General features: G+C 26.7%; 1 protein-coding gene and 1 long non-coding RNA gene across 2 annotated transcripts in view; one reads left to right on the top strand and one right to left on the bottom strand.

The window, feature by feature from the left end:
* Positions 1-3,991: 3,991 nt before the first annotated feature.
* LOC136072058 (translocon-associated protein subunit alpha-like) lies at positions 3,992-18,105 on the bottom strand. Its single transcript, XM_065820146.1, has 8 exons — positions 17,860-18,105; positions 9,497-9,588; positions 5,738-5,776; positions 5,456-5,546; positions 4,971-5,230; positions 4,714-4,872; positions 4,417-4,516; positions 3,992-4,307 (listed from the first exon to the last, which is right to left on the bottom strand). Exons 1-8 carry the CDS (start codon positions 17,933-17,935, stop codon positions 4,237-4,239), a joined length of 888 nt encoding a protein of 295 aa, XP_065676218.1. The 5' UTR covers positions 17,936-18,105; the 3' UTR covers positions 3,992-4,236.
* Positions 6,888-25,837, top strand: part of LOC136092282 (uncharacterized) — a 43,404-nt gene continuing 24,454 nt past the window's right edge. The window contains exons 1-3 of the long non-coding RNA XR_010644317.1: positions 6,888-6,917; positions 7,231-7,355; positions 15,319-15,446. This is a non-coding gene — a long non-coding RNA (uncharacterized LOC136092282). The remainder of the gene's footprint in view (positions 6,918-7,230; positions 7,356-15,318; positions 15,447-25,837) is intronic.

Here is a 25,837-nt window from a genome sequence, read left to right as displayed (position 1 = left end):
TATATCTTATTGAACATTAATATAGAAAATGTGTATGCATTAATATATATGTATGTTTATATTACTTTTATTTTAAATCAGTAGGAATATACTATAGTTTCAAGTTCTTTTAAAGACATTTTCAGCATATTGCAAAACTCATATCTATTTTAAAACGGATTATCTATTTTAAAACGGATTCCAGGTATAGCTTAATAGCTGTATTACCTTTTTTTATAATCGGATAACATAATAAAAGAAGGTAGTTTAAAGTAGCAAGTATATTGCTCGATTTTTATAGCAAAATTTATGTGAAACAATGAGTAATTGGTACAAAAAGCAGCGTTGATTACACCCACTAGTTCCACCTGCAGGACGGGCTTGTAATATTTTAATAATGATTGTAATAATTATCAAGAGAGAAAAAAAAGGAACATTATTTGCATAATTTTAGGCAAAAAATTTAAGACAAAATAGAAGATTTTTTGTAAAATTTTTAGAACTTTATAACATGAAATGTAATTGAAAATTAATTTGATATTGTGAAATTCCATTTAATTCTTTTTTTCTTTATTTCCTTTAAGAATTAAATTCTATATAAAAAATTCATTTCGATTTCGAAACAAATGAAAAACTTTTTTTATCTTATTTAAAAATAAGTAACACACATCTTAAAGTAAAAAAGTCATTTCCAGTTTTCGAAAGCATGATTCAGGGTCCCAAGGCAGAAAAAAGCTGCAGAAAAAGTTGTAAAAGAATACTAGAACAAACGTACACTGGAAGAGTGTGGCTTCAATGAAGTTCAAAAAAAACATCAACATAAACATAACTGTACATCCGACCAAGTAGTCGAGGTGTAGGTTAACAGCTTTATTTTTTTATTCAGAATCTTATATTCATAATTTCATTCCAAAACTGTAAAAACAGTTCTTTTTTAGACGGACCACGCTACCAACAGCGTCGATGAACCCTTGAGTTCAAGAAAGTCATCTTCCCTTTCAAATTTTTAAACGATCTCTGAAGAAGATGATGATAATTGGGTGAGTTTAGGACGCATTCTTATTTTATGAAAAAGCTACAGATATTAAAAACATATCATTTAATATTTGTAGATTCTAAAAACATATCATTTAATATCTGCAGACATTAGACCACAATTCTTAAAACGCTTTTTTTTAATTTAGGATAAAGAGGCGATTCAACTGGGTGATCAAGCTGTTAGAAATGACCCCGCTTTGTGGAAGAAGGTTTTATCCAAAGTTGAACGCGATATAGTCATACTAAATGGACCACCACAAAATCCGGCACTTTTTTTTAGAGATTTTACAAACAAAAAATTTCCTAACTCGAAACTTTTTTTACGAAACTTCTCTCAACGGAGAGAAGATTAACAGACTTATGACTTAGACTGGCTTATCTGGAGTGGAACTGCAAAAGCTTCCGTTTGTTTTCCTTGTTCTATTTATGGACAATAGCATAATTTTGGTCCTGGATTTCAGTTCTTTCCTTGATGTGATCACGTCACGGTAAGGAAGGAGGCGTGAACTTCCCGGTTAAATGCACTTCCGCGGTGCTCTGTGACAAGACCGTAAGGACTTCTTGGGGCACCTAAAAAAAAAAAAAAAGTGAAATGGCGGAATAAAAGATAATTGGCGAAAGCTAGGAGAAAAGATTAAATGCCAACAGTGAAATGTTCAACACCGAAATCACTACGTCGTCTGGAAATCAGCCTTTAAAGCCTTGAGAAATCAGACCGGGATCGGTTCAGAACTTGCAAAGTCAAAAAGAAAAAAGGCATCTTAGTCGTATAAAATTTTACGCTGCGTCCTGGACGTCACTCTCCATTTAGCTTCGAGAAATCTAAGTTTTCGAGGTGCGTTAGTTTATGTTCATAAAATAATTGTAATGTTGCTTAGAATATTTATCTGGATGTAATCTTTATTTCAATATCATGTTCATATTTATGTAGGTTCATCAAACATGCTGGACGAGTATGATAATAGTAATTTTTTAGTCACCCTTGAGCTGTTGGGGAAACAAAATAAGACACTTCAGTTCCATCTTGATGAAGTTTCTCGACACCAAAAATAAGGAACATGAATGCAAGCGCACTATTTGAGCTGGAAAACTCAAAATGAGCTCATTATGGCGTGTGGTGAAACTATTTTTGCTACTATTATCGAAGAGGTCCACACAGCCATTCATTTTTCCATTATTGTTGATGGAACTCCGGACATGCCTCATACGGAACATATCACTTTCGTTCTTTGATTTGTCCGCCAAGGATCTGACAATCAATGGGTAGTAAAAGAGCGTTTTCTGAAGGTAGAAAATCAGGAGGAAAAAAAAGCGGTGCTGATATTGCGATGCTGATTATAGAAGTTTTGAATCAAAACCGAATCAATCTAAAGAACTATAGTGGCCAGAGCTATGATAACGGGGCTAATATGTCCGATGTATACAAAGAAGTGCAGGTCATCATTCTCGAAAAAAACCTTAAGATTTGTTCATGCCTTGCAGTGCATAGCCTCAATCTAGCTGGCGTTCATTCTGCAGAATCCTCTACTGTAGTCAAACACTATTTTGGCAACATCCAATTATTGTAGAACCTTTTTAGTAGTAGTCCCATGCGTTGGAAAATTTTGACTGATGCAACTGGGCAGTCCCTTTACCAAACGTTCCAGTGATGGAGTGCGCGCATGGAGACTATCTGGCCATTGTCGAAACAACCAAAAAAATACTGAAGTCCTTGAAACTTCTTGAAGAACTTGATTTAGAAGAAAAAGTGGATTTAATCATTTGAATTTATTGTCTTGACTTCTTTCTGGTTCAAGGTTCTTCTAAGTGTCAACGATGCCTGCCTCCTCCTTCAATCAGAAAGCATTTCTTTGAAAGACGAGACAAAGTTATTAAAGACTCTAACCGATGATCTTGATCGACTAAGTTTTTCTTGGCCCCAAATCCTCCGTGAAGTGACACTGGTTGCATCTGGGTTAGCTTCGTTTGGGTTTCAAAATGATTTTGTTAAGAAGAGGGCAAGGAAAAGAAAACACTTTACGGCGAGTCGATGAACTCAACCCACTTCTACGAAGACGAATCAAAGGGTTTTGAGGCCAACTTATTTAATATTGCTCTTGACAGGCTGCTCCAGCAGATAAGACACAGAATAGATACAGCTCAAAAGACAACAGATGTTTTTGTTCTTATGGTGTTTTCCATCTCCTTCTGGTGAAGAAAAAATTCCTGGTAAATCTCTACGTAAATGATGTAAAAGAAGAGGAGTTAAAGAAATTTAGATGTTTTGAGGCGATTAAATACTTTTGGACATACAGAATCTCTATCTTCTATCAAGTTGCTCAACAGAATCTACTAGAAAGGTCTTCCGTCAATATTTCCTTCGATCTGCATTTTTTATACAATCACGGATTCAGTGGCCGAAAGAGAGCGCTCTTTCAGTAAACTAGCTCTCATCAAATTCAAATTGCGATCAACGACTGAAGAACGCCTTACTGACCTGATGGTGATTTCAATTGAGGACCACCTTGCCAAGACATTGTACGAAAATGTCATCTCTAGTTTGGCAAAGAAGAACGCCAAAAGAACGCAATGTGAAAATAGCGCGATCTGACTAGTTTTCATAATTAACATTTTATTGATGAATTTTATAATTCCATTCATTTTAAATTGTATTAGCATTTTCATTTTATCATCTATAACCGAGTTCAAATATGGTTTTTAAGTGCAGGGGGGGGGGGGTTAATGCAAAAATAATTGTTTTTATTAAATTGTAATGCGATAGTAATCATACGAACGGATAAACAGTGAAATTTGCGCTTAATTCAATATCACCAGGAATCCAAAGTTTGGGGCACCGAACAAAAATTGACCCTGGGCACCACAAAGCCTCTGTGCGGGCCTAGTAATGATACCAAGAACACAGCTGTGTTCCAGTCATATATATTTAATTAGAAAAAAAAATTATTTTAGAAAGGAAAAAAACGACAAATTAAAATATGAAAAGATTAGCTATATTTCAATTTATAAAATTTATTCTTATAAGTTTGTTATATATATGCACGGGTTCCGAAGCAGTAATTCTTATAAATAAGTCTTTCTAATTGTCTAACATTACACTAAGTTACGTGTAAAAAATCGCCAGTCTAGAAAAACGACACATTTACAAATTCCACCCTTACATTGACTATATTAAAACTATCGCTAAAACAAATGCATAACATAAACTAGATTCTACAGAAGCTATTCCTCTCCAGATCCTGTACTTCTTTTCACTCGACGCCTTTTGGGTGACTGACGAGGTGAAGGCTTGTCTAAAAAGTCAAATAGTAAAACTGAAAAACAAAACTACCGGTAATTTAGCAAAAGAAAACTTAAAACGCGCAAATAAAAATGATGAAAGCAGTTGAAAACTTGACGTACTAAATGCAGCTGCTTCTTTTGGCAACCAATCATAGTCGATATCGGTTCGTCCATTTTGAGTGCCAGTCTCAGTAGCGGCTTGACGAGATTGTTTTTTAAACTATAACAAAGTATATAATATATAAGTATAAACAAAGTATGAACATATTTTACACATCGACCATTCCTGAGACCATAAATTAAATTTCAATCAATTAGTTATCACGTTTCAAACATAAAAAAAAACAACAGAAATAAACATAATTTTAATATTTAAAAAGATCAAAAGCACAAAATTAAATTAAATTAAAATCTTACCCCACTTTTATTAAATGCATAATTTATTCCAAAAATAACTAACAACCCAACTGCAACTAATAAAACATATAAAAAGAAAGTTTCTCCGTCAAAGTTTTCTTCCAACTCATGAAATGTAACCGTTTCATTAAAAACACCGGCTCCGTATTGATTACCATCCTAGATATAAAGGAAGTAAAAAAGAGATATACAAAAAGAAAAAAAGAAGAAAATTTTTCATTCAAGTAAAAATTAAATAAAACAATAAAACTACATACAGAATCTTTATACAACATCATAATAGTGAGTCCAAATGGCCGACCACCATAACTTTCGTGTGGATGAAATCCATATTTAAAAGAAGCCTCCTCACCGGGTTTTATTAGAGTGTTATAAGCTGTACCAGTAAAGTTTTGAATATAGTAACTGTAATCTTGAGGATAACGAAATGAAGCATCTAGACTTTCAATAATGAAATCTTTTTCTCCTTTGTTATGGAAACCAACTAAAACATATATAGGTTGACCAGCCGGAAGTTCTATATAAACAATATATACAGGAACGTAAAATTAGAAAGAAAAAAATCTCATAAGGAAAATAAAACTTTTGATTTTCCTAAACTATACTCACTTTAATTACATAATTATTACTAATTTAAAATCCATTTTTGCGCGCTTATGTAAGTTGTACTACTCCATATTGACATTTGTGTTTGCGCGCATAGATTGACAGTTCATCATTACTTGAAAAGAGTAATTCTTACGTTTTTCTGGAAAGTCTGGAAAAAGTACAACAGTTGATGCATCTGGTGATATTCTTAATCCTTGTGGTTGCTTTTCTTCTTCTTCAGCATCCTTTAAATTTAATACAATTCTGTTAAGAGTTGTTGTCCTTTAACAATAGTGATTAACATTTTTCAAAGTTGAATTTTCTTTAAATTAATTCTATTAACTGCAGGTTTTTTTTATGTAAAAATTTAAAAAAAAGATAAACTAAGTGTCAAACTCCGAAAAAAAATTTATTTAACAAAAACGTATAAAAATACTTTTCCAGTAGGAGCAGTAGTTTCTGGTTCTGGTTCAACCTAAATACAAAAATACTTAAAATTAATACAAGTAAAATTAAAAGCACTTAGATGGTTGTAAACTATAATTACATTCATCTTTCTTTAGATGAATGTAATTATAGTTTACAATTTTTGGGTAAAAGATTTTCTATTATGTTCAGATATGATGCTCAATAAAAACTTAAACAAAAAGCACAAAGTAAAATTATTAAAGAAATATAACTTTATACTTTTGTCAACAAAATTTTAAAACAAGCATAATTAGATTGTTATTTCAGTGGCATCATCATGCATTGCTCAAGTGTGATAGATAGCACCTATGGAATAGACCTTTTTTAACATGCACAGCAATGAAGTGAAGACGTTTTTTTTTTTTAATTTTAATGTTTTAGGTTAGAATGTTTAATATATAGAATAAATAATAGCATTTAGATATTAGCCAATTGATATAGCATTTAGATATAGCAAATATAGCATATAGATATTAGCAAATTATAAAAACAGTTAAAATTCTATTCAGCTCTTTTTCAAAACATTTAAAAAGAGTGCAAAACTATTGTAAACAAATTTTTCATTTACAGAGTAAGCATTGCAAAGCAAACTCTTTGTTGAACCTTTATTTGCGTCAAACCAGATTCCTAACCATGGCCTAAATAAATCTAGTTATCTTTTTTCATTATCAAGCTTAAACTTTGCAATTCATTTTATAACAGCTTGCTTTATATTGTAAGCTGTATCCTTTTTTTCTCTCTGATATAGCAGAAATATTTTTTTTTTACAGATTTGGCAAGATGTTTTAAGTTTTATAAAGCAATTATAAAACTTATTACATCTATAATCTCAATAGATGTTTTTAAAAATTCAATTCGAATTTTTAAAAGTTCAATTCGAATTTTTAAAAGTTCAATTCGAATTTTTAAAAGTTCAATTCGAATTTTTAAAAGTTCAATTCGAATTTTTAAAAGTTCAATTCGAATTTTTAAAAGTTCAATTCGAATTTTTAAAAATTCAATTCGAATTTTTAAAAATTCAATTCGAATTTTTAAAAATTCAATTCGAATTTTTAAAAATTCAAATCAAATTTTTTTAAATTCAATTCAAAACTTTTGTTAAACATTTTATTTTAGCAGATATACTGTTGACAAGCTGTTTTAACTCAGTAAGTTTTCATAAATGAAATCTTTTTAATCATAATGTAAATCTGATAAATCTTGTACCTTTCTATAACTTATTATTTATAACCCTAACTCTGAGTTACTACTGATCTAATATTATTCTTATTCTATTATATAATAATACTAATTTAAATAACTAAATTTATAATTTTAACCTTTCTTAAACTGAAATATTTTTAATAGTATTTTCTTCATCAATATTATTGTTATTAATATACTTTCATCATAATTATTATTATTGTTACTGTTATTATTATTGTTATAACTATCGTTAATGTTATAATACTATTATTATAGTACAGGCTTGGACAAAAATGGTGTGTAATTGAATACCGACCATGCAAAAGATTTTTTTTTTGACAACGTGACCACAATTGTTTAGATGTTTTGATGATTTAAACATTTGAGATATGCACTGAACGGTAAGCTAAAATTAAACTAGGATGAAGTTTAAAAAAAAAAGAAAACAATTCTTATTTCTTTTGTTACATTTTTAATTACACTTGAAATAAATTACCTTAATTTCTGAAACGTTTTATTAAAGTTACGCAAAACGCTTTTACATAAAGTAACAAATTCTAATGATTGTTTAATAAATAAATTTCAATTAAATTATTGAAAAAAAAAAAAGGAATCTTTTAAAAATCAAAAGATTTGATAAAAAATTTAAAAAGATGATCGCAAGATAAAAACATAACAAAATACTTCGACACTTTTACATTAATCAACAAAATACATGCTTATATAAGTAAATCAAGTTATTTTATACTCTAGTATAATTTATGTAAAACATAAAATGTTTTTACATTTGTTCTAAGCAACTAGTCGCAAAAAGTTTTAAACTTATTCATGATTTAAAGTAACTTAAAAAAAAACTTTCAAACGATTATCATTAAAAAGATTATTAGAAAGACTTGGAAAATAGTTCCAAACTTTTAAATTCATCATAAAAACACATGCACAATTTATAACATTTTTTTAAATTAACACAAAATGCGTTTATTTAAACAATCATTTTAATTAATTTTTTATTTTATATAACTTTTTTGCCAGCAAATCTATATACACCGTAATAGATATACGTATATCTATTACGGTGTATATAGATTTTATAGGGATCTCAAAATATGTACTAACTACAAGAGTTTTTGAATTATAGGAATTCAATCCTAAATGCAAAACCCTAAATGGGGCCGAAGAATTTGTTTGATTTTAAATGATCCTTTGAATTACTGGAATTCAAATTAGGAGTTCAATGCTGTGTGTGTATATGTATATGTATGCATGTATGTATGTATGTATGTATATATATATATGTGTGTGTGTGTGTGTGTGCACAAGCCATCCGAGGATTGGCATATATACATATAACATTTTGTTTTCACAACTTGGTCATGGCTCTTTGCATGTTCTGATAATTTGCATGTTTTAGAAATGCACTAAAATAACCAATATAAACTAAAGAAAAATTAAAAAGAATTTAAATTCTTTAACTGAAAAAAATAAAATAAATCTAAATGAATATGAAAATACATAATAGGTAAACTTTAAAAATTTAAAAGCATTCCATTTAATAGACTTTATAAAAAAGATTGAAATTCACTTAATTGAAAATATCGAAGTTTAAAAGTTATTTAATCTAAACATATTACTTCTAAACCTAAGATTTAAAAACTCTTAAACTTTGAGATTTTTTTGTCTACCGAGTAAATAAAGCATTAAAAAAAGTCCCTTAAAAGGATTTGAATCCAAACCCGATAAACAAATTGTGAAAGAAAAAAAATTATATGCATAGTATATGCATATGATTGCACACCTCTCCTTAGAAGGCTTGATATGTATGCAAGTCAGGCCTTATTTAAAAGCATTTCAGAAATTTAGAAAAAATATGTTAAAAGGCAAGGGAGTGCGCAACAATATACATTTTTAAAATAAATCCAGAGGCTATTCTAGACCGTTTTTGACAGCATCAACCGTATTAAGGCACTGCCCAAATTAAAATTTGAGGACCTTTTTTTCCTCGTGACGAATAATATTTTTTTCTTGCGAGAAAACACTGATTTTCTGCTAAATTTCTCCGTGACAAGAGGGGTACCACCGCCCAAATTTTTTTCCTATAATAGTCCCTAAAATGGTACTCGGAAGCCTAAAATAATCTATGCTTTCACAACAAAATTGCTAGTAAAGGAATTATCTAGAGTTTTTAACTTTACAATAAGTTATTATTTTTTATTTGTTACTCATTAATTTTTTTAAAAATAAAAATTTAACATATTTTAATTTATTTATACAAATGTCAAGAAAACAAGGAAATTTGTTTATATAAAAAATTTTTTTAAACGTTCAATAATAGCATTTCTACATTATTTTTGTTAAGTTTATTTAATTGAACTCGTTAATGTCTTTAAAAAATAAAAATATAAAGATAATTTTATGACGTCAAATTCACATTAAGATAATATGTAAAGCATTTTTAATTTAAGGCCTTGTGTATGTATGTATGTAAGTATGTATGTACACATAAATATATCCATTTGATTTTTCAAAAGTGTTTTGAACAAACCTTTACATCACTTGTATCTTCTTCTGTTGTGACCTCTTCATCGTCTGCTGCTGTTGCTGTTTCTTCATCAACTGGATCTTCTTCAGCATAAACTTAATAAAAATTAAAAAAAATTAAAATGGTTATTCTAAAAAATTACCAAAAATAAATATCTTTTTATATTGCTAACAGAGATTTAAAGACAAACAATTTTTCTAACTAATAGTGAATTAATTGTAGTTTTTATCAAACTATTCATAAATAATAACTGGTCATAGCAATCATTATATTAGATATAGTCTTGCATGAAATGCCATCTCAGAGGGCTTTGTATTGAATTGACTGAGGGTTTGGATACTATCTAGCTATGAAGGACTTTTATTATGACAAAAACAACAACAAAAAATTGTTTTGTATATTATTCTTGGTTTTATTCTTCTTTTTCTTATAAAACAGTCTGGACTTAAAACAACATACATTAATTTATATTTGTTATATAAAATATTACAGTTATACATTATACCATTTATATATCTATATATGAATGATATAAAACTATATAAGTTATACAGTAAGTATTTTTTAGTGTAATTCGATATATAGAATCTATTAATTCATCAACTAGGATGTAATTTTGTATAGCTATTATTTTAAATAAAAGAAATTTTTTCTATATCAAAATATTTTGGCAATATATTTAATGTATTTAGCAATTATTTTGATAACCAGCCCTTAGAATAAGGAAAAATAAGGTTGACAAAAAACTATTAACCTAAAACCACATTAGGTTGACATCAAGTCAGCAAAAAAAAATTTAAAGAGGTTTCCGCAAATTGACAAACATGCGATTGTTTACCATAAAGTTAATAAAAAAACAAACATCAAGTTCACTGACTTTTCTTTTAAAGGCCAAATCTTGATCAATTATTATTTTAAATCTATTTTATTAAAAAAAATTTTGTTTTTTTATTTTTAATTTAATTGCTTTGCTTCTAATTTTAATAAAAGGTTCATTTTTGGAATTTAACTATAATTTTTATTTTGTTGTTTATTTGTATTATTTTATTAGCAAATAAAGAGTTTTTTTTTTGTATTATTCAATTTAGAATTTAAAGAAAACATTTACTATACTGTTTTTTTATTTAAACTATTTTATTTAGAATTCTAATACATTCAGGGCGCAACAAATTAATGAACATTTGGTAAAAAAAAAAAAGAAAAACGAACGTCACATTTCTTTACTTTTACTTAAGCAAACGTTGGTGTTTGCTAAAAATTTTAAAAAACGAACGCTTAACTTCAGCAATTTTTTTTCCAAATAATTATGGGATTGATAGTTTTTTATTATTTTTTAATTTTTATAAAAAAAAAAACAGAATTATTATAAAAAAATAAATAAAACTTAAAACACATTTTCAACAACTTTAAAAGAAACCATGCTAATACTTTCTTCAATAGCATTACTTTTAAGTACGCAACTGAAGAAAATAATGTCTTGGCATGATTTTTACATACGTTTATAAAAGCATGGGAAATTTCAGTTAAAATGAATGCATTTGCAATTACTTTAAAAGAAACCATGCTAATACATTGCTTTCTTTAAAAGTGTGCTTTTTTTAAATTTTCTTATCATTAAATTAATGTTTGCTTGTCCTATTTAAAGTTTTGAAATTTTTTTTTAAGATTTGCAGAAATATATATATAATTTAATAGAATATATAGAACTATTATGTTTATTATAGTTTTCATTTTTTACTGTGCATTTAACAACACCAATAATATGATATTTTATTATTAAATATTTATATAATTTTAGTTTTCTTTTATTTAATTTTCTTCAAGTTTATACGTTTCTTTATAAGTAAATAAATTTAACAAACTAAATTAAGAAAAATTCACTGTTTGGTATTAATGGATAACAGTTTACATTTATAATGTTATTGCATATTAGTTTTCATTAATTTGCGCGCGCTTTGCAAGTGCATGAAAAATTGTTTTGAATTAATAAAAAATTGATAAAATTCAATAAGGATCTTTGATATATCTAATAAATATATATATTATTAACTAGAACAAGAGCTTTTTGAAAATAAAACTTATAATTTAATCAAAAATTATTTGAATAAAAAATTTTAAAAAATTGAAAGAATGGAAAATAAAACTGGCATTCATGGCAGACGACACAGGTTTTGAAATGGAGGTGCACAACCATCTATTTCTAAAAAGAAGTCCTCTATATCTATAATTTCTCTTAAAAAAAAGAAAAAAAAAAAAAAAAAGGAGCCCCCCTCCCCTACATTGTTGGCCCTGTTATTTGACATACTCTTAAATTAGAAGTTTGTCAATAAATAAAGGAACAAATGTCAACACTTACTTAAAAAAAAACAATTTGTCGGGCCCTGACGGTTTTTTTTTGTATTTATTTAAATTATTTTATTTAAATAAAACTTAAATTTTAAGTTTAAATTTAAAGCTCATTTTGCCATTTTTATTTAAATTAATTTATTTAGAATTTAAACAAAGTGTTTGTTTTGCCATTTTTAGTTAATTTGATGTAGCAAATAAAAAAAAGATTTAAAACTCTGAGGTTAACAATTGCCAGCCTCAGACATTGTCTATTCGGCATTGCCAAATGCCAACCCTAAGTCTGAGGGCTAGATAACCCAAATAAAAATCTATCATTGTTGAAATTACTCATAGAAATTACCAGAAAAGCATTATAATAAATCCTGATGTATTCGAAGAGCATTGAATCAGCAAGGATATTTTAGAACTTATAAAGTGATTTCACTTTGATGAGTAACCAAGACTGGTAAAAAGAAAATCTAGTATATATATAAAAAAGACGCATGTTAAAAAAAAATTATCAATTTTTGTGTAACATTAAGGAGCTTTATGCAGCATATAAGATATAAAGATCATTAAATTAAATTCTATAAAATGTTTGGTCCTCAATCTAAATGGTGCATCATTTGCTGGTCCAAAAGGTATACATACTGTTTGTATGTATGTGCAATACACATAAATAGAATTGATGTTAAGTCCAGTAAGTGTTACATTGTCTTAAAATAAAAGCATTGAAATGATTGTCTGCAAAGAATCAAAAGTTTGCATGATGTACTAGCTGTTAAAAAAAACAAGATGAATATTCTTAGAACAGTATCTGACTCAACGATGATTAAAAATCCAATATGAAAGTGATGAAAACAAAGAATTCGAAGTGTTAGTTGGTTAAGTCAAACATGATAAAGTTAAACAAAAATTTAAAGCCAGCAAGCGTGTAAATCAAATTATTTTTAATAATGCAGTCAACACCAGTCAGAAAAATCTTTGTTTAGAAGATGTCATGAAAATTTGTTGACTAGGTTGCAATTAGCATGCGCCCAAAAAAAACAATCAAATAAAATACCTAGATGACTATCAGATGTCTAATTTTGTTAACACATTAATTTTTTTATGTTCATTTAAAATTAAAAATAATAAGAATAAAAGAGTAATTGTTGAGATTTGGAGCAGAAAAAGCTAAAATCAAATTTCCTATAGTATACAAAAACTGATTATAACACAAAATAGTTAATATACAGACATTTTTACGAGACTTTGTTGCATAATAAAAATGCAAAACGCATATTAATGATACTAAACAAAGATCAAGTCTTTCCAGATTTGATCTTTGTTTAGTAACATTAGATTTGTGTCCAAGAAAACTATATATATTTTGTAGACAACTTGGTCACGGCTGTTTTATTATATATTAGTGTTTCAATACTCAATTATGCCATGCCATCTACACATTTAAAAACTGTTTCATATTACCTTTCTATTCCTGTACGTTTGTTATCCCTAATCTTTTAGCGCTTTGTAATTTTGAATACCTGTTGCTTTTAAACATTTGGCTTAGTGCGCTTAGTTCTACCTGCTACCTCCCTACTATTATTGGTGAAATATACATGAACAATTATCATATAAATATACATAAACAATTATCAATAAATCTTTATTCAATTTTGTGTTTTTATACTGAACATTAGTTGAACACCTTTTAATAATTTTTAGCTAACTCTTTCTCTGATGTAATCTTTTCTCCTTCTTCCTTGAGGCTCCTATGGCTTTATGTGTTCCACTAAATTAACAATTTTACGAGTCCGGTTGCGAATGATAAATTTTAATGTAACAAGTATATGTATTGCAAAAGAAAAAAGAAAAAAAATCTTTTAAAATACCTTTTAAAAAGAAGCAAAAATAAAAACAGTACACAAATTATTTAGATTATTAATTTTTTATTATTTTTTTATATTTAAATATTTAAATTTATTTTAATTTCCTATTTTGTTAGTTTTGCCTTCTTTGTTTTAGAAACTTAGTTTTTTTCTATTGTATTGCATTGTATTGATATATTAATATTTTATTATATTAATATAACAAAACTTGCAAAGGACCTTGACCAAGTTGTCTAAAAAAACTTTATTGGACAAACGAGAGAAAAAACAATAAACATTGCTTGGGAAGGTTTGAAGATTACATATTTACAGTGTTGAAAATTATACTGTGTAATTAGCACATTTCAAAATGCTGTATTATAGCAAAATTTAATTTTAAACCACATTTAAAATCTTTTGAACAATACAACTATAAAAAATATTACTGTGAAGTCCAAACTAGGTATTTGAAGGAGATCATATTTCCTTATTACTTATTTCTCAAAACAAACTTATAAATAACATAACTATCTGCTTCTTAATTTTTAAAAAACTAATTTTTTTGATTGCTTTTACATATTTTAATCTATGATGAAGAGAATTTAATGCTCTTACATAGTGAATTATAACTTTGCAAATACAAAGACAAAAAAAATTATATCGTAAGTAAAAAAGCTGCAAAAATATTTTACATTCCTTTAAAATTAAAATAAAAATTTTAATCTTAAAATCATATTTAAAGTGATTGCTAAGTGCCAAACCAAGTTGTGTTCATATCATAAATAATCCTTAAAAAATAAGTTTCATGTTAATAAAACTTTTCAGAACAAATAAATTTATCCAGATATTAGCAAAAAACTTTCAAACACCTTTTTTTCTTTTTGTAGTTTATGTTCCAGATTGTTGATTTTTTTATATAAAATAAAATACTGGTCTGATTAATGCGCTTTTGAAGTTAATAAATGACATCAATTAACTCAAGTTATAAACATTATGCTAAGGTTTTCTCTTTTACAATTATTTTTTATTTATAAGAATGACTTTATATAAAACCTTTTATAAAATATATAACAGGCCTTGTTTTAAAGCGTTAAGCTGCTGGCAATTTACATATGCATTATTACATCTAGAATAATTTCCATTAAGCAACTTTTCATCTTTTTTTAACTTTTAAATTGTTCTATAAGCGGTAAGATAAAAGAAATAATCAACTATATAAAAAACCACATTAACTTTTGAATGAGGACCATGTAAAAAAAGCTTGAATGATAATTATGTTAAATGTAAGCGCTATTTACTTATAAAAAAACTCTAACAAAATTAAAAACTACGAAAACTTTTTTGCTTGAAAAACATTAACACTTAAAGCTTGAAGCAAAGATCATTATAATGTAATTTAATTCTGATAAAAAAATATATGATTTAATTCAAAACTAATTTAATGAAAATGTATAATTTTATTCTGATAAAAAAATATATAATTTAATTTAAATTTTAAAAGTATATGTATTAACTCTAATTTAAAAAATATTTAAATTTATTTAAATTAAAGTTAATACTAGAGTTTAACTTATATGTCAAATTTATTTTAAATTGTTACTAAATATAGTTCAATATTTAAATTTTATTCTTTTTTGTGTGTAGTAGCGATTTGTTTCTATCACCATATATTCAAATAAATTGTCCCCAATAAACAGCTGAAGCACATCAACTACATTCTCAGAATTGTTTGGCAAAACAGAAACTTTTTCCTACGAATTGCTTGATTATAGGTATGTTATCATTTTTTAACCAGTCCATTATTTCAAATAACAAAGATTGAAGTTTGTTCTGACCAACTCACTGAATAAATGGCCAATGTAACATAGACATTTTTACAAAAGATATCTGGGTATTTATACAATCAAACAAAATGACAATAAAAATTTAAATAAAGCAGTAATTATTGCAAGAGTAATTACAACGTTGATGTCTACTTATTTCAAAATGCATAGTATGGTGTCTGTCTAACGCTATTTTCAAAAGAATTACATAATCTTGCATATATTAGACAAAAACAAACAAAAAAAGTGCGTAACTTTTGTTGAGTTAAGAAAACAAATGAATGGTTATTGAAAGGAATAAAATAAATGGTAAAATACAATCTTATTCTAACGCAGAGCAACGAGTAGATGAATATACTATATAGGCTAATGGCATGATACCAAACAACGTTTTAGAAGACTATTAATAAAAATCTGACGAGAATCATTTTATAGATGCTGAACAGCATATATGAGATTATACTACATAGATTAGATTATATTTTCCTTAAACACTAATGCATGCAACAGGCACTAGAGCTTTATCCCTCCCTAAAGTTGGTCTAGATTAGCCGATAGTATTCCTTTAGCTTATAAGTCTTTACTTAAGGTTTTTTTTTACTATATAATAATTTTAAATTATTAAAAGGGATTTTTCTACTTGTGACTTAATTTTTTTCTTCCAAAAACCAATGTGTTTTTTAAATTATACCCGCTACGCAATATAGTTGCGCTTATTTGAGTACCCGCCTAAAAATGTCTTGGCACTTGGAAATGAAATCCCTTTAATTAAGAGTTTTTTTTAACTTAAAAAACTTTAAATAAAATATGTTGAAAGGTTAAATATAAAAGCATTTTGATTTTTTTTATTTCAGTTTGAGAACTTTTAAGTATAGAAAAAATCTATTAACAGTATGCTTTTTTTTATCAAAAAATAAATTTCTTCACAACATCAGCAAAATATTTTTTACAATAACTAATTATAATTTTATGTTTTCTAAATAAATCCTATTTAAACTATATCAAAAAACATTTAAATATTCCAATTGATAAGAGTTTTAGGGTCCATTCTTATTTTATGTATGTAAACTAATTCAGTGAAAAACATAACTCACATATTAAAAGTTATCGTAATAAAATTATCATATTAAACATAAATAAAAAGTTATTTTGTTATTATTTATGTTAAGATTTTCAAACAAGAGTATGCATAAATTAAGAAATTAATAAAACCTTGTACAGCATTACATTAAAAACATGAAACCTAAAATATACAAAGAGTTAATCAAAATAATATTATTAATACTTTTCATTTTTATTGCGCTTTTTTAATTAAAAAATGCCATTACCACAAGCATTACGTTCTTTTGAGACAAGAATTACAATAAAAGAAAACAAAGGGCTATAAGGTTTTATTTACAAGCTATTTACATACATTACTTGGGAGTTGGGAGAAATTCAGTCACAAAAAAAAAGTAATTTTCACTTTTGGGTTTGAATACATTAGAAAGAAAATATAAAAGTTTTAAATATACTTCAAAAACAGATTTTTATTATTAAACATAACGAAACATTTTTCTTTTGCATGATGTTGCATAATTATGCAATATCATTTTGTAAAGCACTTTTTAATTTTAAATATTCTTGCTGTGTTTTCACTTTTTTTGTTTACATACATAAAATACAACTCAACCAAGTTTTGGCATAACATAATAGCTTAACCCATAGGTATAACTGCCTTTTTGTATCTAAAATACGTACAGCGTAATGCTTCATAACAAGGCCAGAATATGGTTAGTTTTTATAACAGAAAAATAAATATAAACATAAGTTAAACAAGTATTTATTTGTAACATATTATATCTATATACTGGTAACCAAGTTTTTGATCTAGTTAAACAAAATATCCTGAAGCATCAGCATGTCAGCATTATGATTTATAACTGTTATTATATTACATCTCTAAAATTTATTAAAAAAATGAAATACTAAATTTTATTTAGGATTTTAATTATTTTTACTTTAAAAAAAAAATTTTCATAATTTAATTACTTTTTATTTTTTATTAACTTTACCTATTATATAGTTTAACTTAAACTCGTAACTGTGTCAAGTACTGAACTTTTTATGTTAAAAAAAAACAAAAAAAATAATAAAAAGATTAAAATTAATTTTATTTAAGTTTATAAGGTGTTTGTTATTATACAAAATTAAAATTTTTATCAAACGATTAAGAATTCGCAAGTGCAGCTGAGTTGTAAATAAATTATAAGCATTATAGAAAGTATTTACCCTATTGACAATTTTTTAACATCTTATGCAATTTTAAAATATTATAATACGGATGTGATTTATAACTCTTATAAACGTAACAAAACATTACCTGTATTAATAGTTATCAAAGTCGTAGGAAATAACAACACTCCTAAAACAAGTAATACAGATAGTAACTTGAACATCTTTTTTTAATTTTCAGCTAAATACGATCATAAAGATAATCTAAGAATTCTTTATTTACTAAACTTTACTTTTTTGGTGATTTTAAATATTTCTAGTTTGTTTTGAAATATTAGCGGAGGTTTGGAAGCGACACGTATATAGTTTTTTTAAAACAAATGAGATGTTTTTTTTTACGTTTGCTGAAATCAAGAAATAAAGTAGTTAGTTTACAGAACAATAACCATCGTTTAAGATACAATATTGTTTCAAAACAAAACCCAGTGAGAAAGATCTACAAAACAAAAAAATACTGCAAACCTATTGTAAACTTCTCAGAAGCACTATAAATAAATCAAGCCATAGGCTATTGTAGTCATGATATGGAAAGTCTTATAAAAAGTAAAAACATTTACTTTGTTTGAAATATATGGTTTCATTTGTTCACAAACCCCTCTAACGTACACTTAATTGTAACAAGACAACTGAACTTTACCGCAATGGATTGTGTTGCGTGAGTTAAGCTACAATACTGAAATTAAAACAGATTTTGAATCAGTAACCACAAAGTTTTTGTTTATAGTTGACCACGAGATAAAAATTTTAACTATATTTTAACATATTTAAAAAAAAATTATAGCATATTTAACAATATGGAATAAAATGGGATCAATGAAATAGTTAAAAATTTTAACTAATTTATTTTGTCAGAGGAAAAAGATTTTTTTTTTTTTTTATAAGTTGTAAAAAACTTTGAGCTGTATTTAAGTATATACAAATCAAATTTAAAATAAAAAAAATTTTCAACTTTTTAACAAACCTTGAATGAATTGAAAAAAAAACTATTCTAACCCTTAACTCTTGGTGAGAATAAAATATACTGGTCGATGTGTAATTCAAAGTACACTTAATTAAAAAAAGCAACCAATAATAACAGTTTTAATCCATTGAAAAATAATTAATGATACAATCAAAAAAAAAAAAAAGAATGTCTGGTGATGATTTTGAATCGTTAAGTGGTTAATAAGAATGAGTTAAATTGTCAATTGTACGGCGCTTTTTGGTGCAATAAAACTCAGTGCTCTTTGATATGCATGTTTAACTAAGTCAAATTTTGCATTTTAAACGTTCGCGCTTCTGCTACTTACTATTTTGATTTGTTAAAGCATTACGGCACTTTTTACACTTGACTTGGTTTGTTGCTAGTGTTGTATATATTAGGGCACTGCGAATGTTCAAAATTTCGAATCAAATCAGAGCAGTAATTTGAGATTCAATTCGAAAAATTTCATATATTCAAATCAAGCTAACTTCATAAAAACATTTATATGAAAATATTTTATAAATGATCCACACTATAATATACGCTAATTTTTAACTTAGTAAACGTGGCTTAAATAATTATGTCTAAATTGACCAATAAACCTCTTTATAAGAACTACCACTTTAGTAAATTCGTAACTTCTCCATCGGGATTGATGGAAGATAAGCAATTTGTGCAGTGGCTCGATGGTATGTACGTTCACGCCAAAATAAAGAGATTTGCTGAACCATAATAAGTTAAAATAAATTAAAAATAATCGGACTCAAACTTTTTCCTGCACGAAAGTAAAATTGAAAAAGAAGCAACTAAATCTACAATTTAAAATTTTTTATAAAATTTACTATTGACATGGTTTGCTGCTATTGTTGTTGTTGTTGAAGTTATTATTGATACTTGATTTATTTTCTGCGCATTATCAACTTTAAAAAATACGGTAATTTTTAACTTTGTAAACGTGGCTTAAGTAATTATGTCTAAATTGAGCAATAAACCTTTTTATAAAATTCACCACTTTCGCAAATTTGCAACATCTCCCCCTATAACATTTTAAAGTTACGTTACGTCTTAATCGGTTACAATTGGTAACAAGGTTACATTCTCTAACTTTTAATTTAATATTAAGTAAATAAATTTGATAATGCAGTAAATATTTGTTTTATATTGCCGTATTGCTAAAAATCATCTTTTATTTTATTTTTATTGTAAAATAGCTTCGTCTCAATTGGTTACTTTGTCACGAAAAAAAAAAAAAATCTCAATTCGCAACGTTACGTCTCAATTAGTTTTCTTTTTAACTTTATAAAGTGTAACCAAATAAGACGTAACGTAACGTTAATAAATACAGATTCGAGACGTAACTAAACTACGTGACGTAAATGGATTTTTTTAACGTAACATTATGTCTTAATTGGTTACACTCTAACAAGTATCAAGATAGACGTAAGGTAACGTATAATAAATTAAATTTGTGACGCGTTAAATTCGCGAATGAATTTTTACTAAATACGTAACATCACGTGATAGATGGTTACAGTGAAAATCATATATATAAGGAATTAGATTGCTTGTGGGTTAGTTTTTTTTTTAAATACTTTTTTTATTACAATGGTCTGGACAAATGCATTCAGGGCATTTACAATATTGTTAATTCAACAAATTTGTTAAATACTGTAATTCATTTATGAGTTATGGTATTCAACGATACATTTCTTAAGACAATAGTAACTAAAAAAAGTTTTAGAAAAATATTTTTTTGTTAAAAAATTCAAATCGCAAAGTTGCAACTTCGCGAATCGAAACGTTGTTTTCGTGACAAATTTGTTATAAAAAAAAATTACAACTAATTTTTTGTATATTGTTAAAAGTTTAAAAAAATACCAGTATGGTTTTTTTTAACTTATAAATATTAATTAAAAAAAAACCATGACACTTATATAATAAGTGTAAACTAAGACGCAACATAACGTCAAAAAAATTTATAGGTGTTTTAAATGCGTCTCACATTTAGATTATATAAAGTTACATCACGTTTTATTTGATCAAAAGCTTTTAAATTTATAAGTTTAGAAAATAATCTTTGTTAAATAAAACCCACAAGCTATCCAATGTAATTATTATATATAGACTTAATTCTTTTTTACATAAAAAAAATCTCAAATTATTCCTGTTTCTTATAAAATAGCAAAATCAGTCTGCTAGTGGGCTTGATTTAAAATGAAACTTATTTAAAGTCTTATAAACGGCGTAAATTGTTAATAAATCCGAAGACGGCATTTTAAAACATTTTTAATACTCAAGTTTTTTTGCAACTTTTTTGATTAAAACTTAGATTTCAATGCGGTAGAAAAGTATTATTTTGAGGTACATAATACAATACACAGTTGATGTATGAACACTCCATTGCGTCTGAACATTATATTTATATCTGTAAATGGCGTAAACACGATTTGGGGGAGGGGGGAATCAGGGGTCAATTATAAAAAAAAGAAGAAACTAAACTAAAAAAAAGGTAGGTACGTTAAAAGCGCAGGTTCTTTTATTGAGGTGAAGGGGACTACAAAGGAGAAGGGGAAGAAGGATTGAAATAAAAGCGTACGTACTTAATGAACGACTCCTAATTAGAAATACATTTATACATATACAATTAGCAATGATAGTTAAAATTATGCTTGAATTTTTTGGTTTTTAAACTAGACATTAGAGGTGTTCAAAAATTTTTTTTATTATAAAACGAAAATACACAAGAAACCCAATATGGAGCAAATATGAAAAAAATACGATTACAAAAAAAAAATTCTAAAAATATTGACATTTACCTTGTGCTCAAGCAGCAAAAAACCACGGAAAATGCGCTAAATATTTTCTGAAAACAAAATTTCTTATGGGATAATGACCCAAATTTTTTTTAGATTGTTATGTATTCCGGTTTTTTCATAAATGTTGTTTAAGTTTAAAAAAAAAGATTTAGGAAAAAAATAACTATGGGCAAATACGCAATAAAGTTTTATTTTTTTGACTAAATTTTGCGAAACTTTATTTTATTTTAAACAACAAATACGAAAAAACCAGAATACACAATAATCTAAAAAAGAAATTGGACCATTATAATTACATTAGCATTTTTTTTTTTTACAAAATATTGAGATTTACCTTGCGCTCAAAGTCAAATAATTTGGGGACAATTTGGGGCATTATTCGAGGTGTTTTGCCGCTAAATTTATTTATATTTTAAAAAAGTTTTACTGTTGTGCTAATGTGATTTCAATAATTATGTAATTGGATAAATGTTTTTTTTTTTTTTTTATCGATTCTATTCCTTTAAAGATGTAGATTTTATTTTTATATTTTAAAGATTCTCTGCAGCTAAGATTGCAAAAACGCATTGATCTCCATAAGGTGGCAGAGGCGCTCGGGGATCAATTAAAACGAATGCCAATGCATGCAAAACGCGCAGTAATCAATGCATGCGAAACGCGCATTAATAGGCATACCAAGTCGGGCACCAAAGAAGGCTAGTATTGCACCTGAATTTATTGGTAATGATAATTCTGAAAGTAACGCCTTTGATGATATTTGCAACGATGATAGTTCGATTACCAAAGACAGTAGTTAAAGGCAAAATGTACACAGAATATATTATTACTATGTTAATTATTTTTTTCGTTATAATAAACTTCTGAATTAAATGCTTTTTTCTAATCGTCATCAATAATTTTTATATGAAATTTGAAATATATATGAGGAGGAGGGAGGAGAGTAAGCAGGTGCAATCGATCCCCCTTTATTTGCATATTCTCTTTATTTCAAACAACTTTTAAATGCAAAATTAGGAAAAATTTATATTTACTATTACAATCTGTCTTTTTTCTAAAAATTTTCACGTTACGGGTCCGTATATATATATATATATATATATATATATATATATATATATATATATATATATATATATATATATATATATATATATATATATATATATATACATACACAACACATAAACGACTTATTATTAATGTTAATTACAATATTGTAAATCTAATTACGTTATAACTTTTAATATAAATAAAACGTTTTTAAATTATTTTTGTTTAATCAGCGTAACACTTCTTTTGTTTTTATTGTCCCACAAGCAAAAACGTGTATAAAATGTCAATTTTGACAATTTTTCCAATCGTTAATGAGAATTTAATTACACTACGGTAAAATATTTGGTTATAATATAATGAGGATATATATTTAGTACTAAGGTTTTTTGTTTAAGTTTATATGTGATATACAATGTGTGACATGTATCAGTCTACTCCTTATTCCCTGGACGATGGTATACTCTTATTAAGCTATTTAATAATAGGCTGTTAGAGTAAATTGCAGCATTAATGTAGGCCAATAATTAGTTTTTTATTGGCATACTAGATAACAATTAAATATCGCCAATTTGAAAGCCGCCGCAGGTGATCATGATCACGTCTTATTAGGTCAAAATGTTACGTATTAATACGCTATTCGTTACATCTCGGATACGTAAAAATTATACTTTTGCACGTAACGTTACGTTACAATGTTACGTATCATTACGTAAAATCTTACGTCTCGGTTACGTAAAAATAACGGACATTTTGCACGTATTGTTACGTTACAATTTTACGTATCATTACGTAAAATCTTTCGTCTCGGTTACGTAAAAATAACGGACATTTTGCACGTAACGTAACGAATCTCGTTTACGTTACAATACGTAATGTAACCTGAAAATGTTATAGGGGCTCCATCGGGATTGATGGAAGATAAGCAATTAGTGCAGTGGTTCGATGGCGTGTGCATCCCCGCCAAATTCCAGATAAATCCAGGTTAATCAATTATTTTACTAGATAAATGTAATTAATTCTATCGAATTAAAAGAATTTATTTTTGGTTGGAGTAAAAAAAAAGTTTTTTTTGCATTTAATAACAAGTAGTTAGCCCTGAATCTATTATGTTTTTAAAGTTCCAAATTTACGTTTATATGGACGTTTTTGTTTTCACTAGTATTATATAATATACTTTGTCGAACGTGTCAGATTAATTAAGACTCGTAGTACAAACTTTTCACCATCGACAAATGTGCCTTAGGATCAATTTTTTAACGTTTTTAAATCCTCCCAAAATTGTAGCTCTTTAAGTTGTAACGCATATTTTGAAACCCTATACAGGCTCAGAATAGGCAGAGATATGCGCAATCTGATTCGCTGGTTTTGAAAGAGAGGCTTTGCGCGTAAGTTTAAATCAAAACAAATGTCAAAAAACGTATAGTAATAAAAGATTACAAAGCATTGTAGCATAATAAGCTATAAGAAAAATTTATAACCTGATGTCCACAAGTGCGTTTTGATATAGTAAACTGATTATAAAAAGGAATAACTCTTAACTTACACACACCTTTATGAAAAACTAGGTGTAAAAAGGTAAAAACAACAAAAATTGAAAACATACAAGTTCATGTTGTTGTTTATTTCAATTTCAAAAGTCAATACATAAAAAGCACATGTTTGTTGATATATAGCTTTTAACATTTTTTATTTTCATCTCTATTTTTATTACCAATTATAGAATATAATGACCAATATTTTTTTTAAATATTGGTCATTGTATTCTACTGTACAAAAGAACTGTTCAGTAGAAAAACTAATATCACAACTCTTGTTAAATTTTTCAATAAATTATTAATATACAATTTTTATCCAATTTAAGTTAAAATACCCGACCAAACTTTTTTTAGTTTTTCACAAAGTGTTTGAACATTTATTTTAATGATGTTTTAACAAAGTTAAGTAAAGAAAAATATTGGCCTTATTAGCCTTTTTAAAATTTAGGTTAAACAGTAACTTCTTCAGAGTTCTTAGATTTACATGGAACATGTAAGCTAGTTTAATAACACATCTGTAAAAATTTTCTTTTTCCTAAAATTTAAATGTTTCAATATTTATAATTAGCAAGTTGGTATAAAGATGCAGTAACAAGTTTAGAACGACCTCTGTCTCAGCTTAAAATTTATACTTTGCATACTTTAAGTACTTTACCAGCAGTCTGGTGCAACTACATATAAACTTTGTATTGAGCATGCTTTATAGAACATGGACATTATATTTGACGAGAAACAAATTTAGAAATCTTGCAAAATTGCACACATACATACAAAGCACATTTGATAATAACAAAAATATTCATAGCATGACAACTGATTTTGTTCTTTTTTTTGATAACTTTATGGTATTTTTTTATTACTCTTCTTTCATTGAAACGTTTGATTTTAACCACTTAATTTGGTTTTTTAAAATCTTTTTTTTTCAATTATTACAATGCAAAAAATACCACAATTATTTGCCATAATCCACTTTTATTTGGTTAATTTATTTGATTTCAATAATTTTTCTTGCTTTTAATGTCAGTGTTTATATGTAACTGTACAAAAAATTACTGTTCAATAGACAAACATATAAAGTTCACTTCTTTTGTTAAATTTTTAAATAATATTTTATATATAAGTTAATGCAGCCTGCAAAAATTTTTCTAAATTTTTAAAAAGTGTTAAATGGTTTAATACGATGTTTTATTAGAGTTATGTAACAAAAAAAATATATCAGTCTTCTCAAAACTATAGTTGAAACAAAACATGAAAACAAAATCTCCTCAGAGCTCATATATTGACATGGAACATGTAAGCTAGTTTTGCAATCAGTACAAATTTTCTTTATTTAAAAACTCTAATGTTCAACTCTTTATAACAAACATATAAATCAATTTATAAATAAAGTTCTTCCCCAGTCTGGTAAAACTGCATAATCTTTATATGCAAAAGTACTTCACAAGTAGCGTCGTACAACTGTATATAAACTTTGTATTTGAGTATGCTTCATGGCCAAAAACATATTTTACAAGAAATACATTTATAAATCTTTTCGAGTTTACTTCAACACATACATTTTTTTTCCATTTCTTTAAATTAACAACAGATAAAACCTCCATCACCAAGGTAAACTTTATTGAAATTTTGAGATTTTTACAAGTGAAAGTTCTCTTGTACAAATAGATTTTGATACCTTTTAAATACTCTGAAGAGTAC

Source organism: Hydra vulgaris, chromosome 15 (genome assembly GCF_038396675.1).
Source record: "Hydra vulgaris chromosome 15, alternate assembly HydraT2T_AEP".
NCBI classification, from domain to species: Eukaryota; Metazoa; Cnidaria; class Hydrozoa; order Anthoathecata; family Hydridae; genus Hydra; species Hydra vulgaris.
This window is presented reverse-complemented; position numbering and strand designations above follow the sequence as displayed.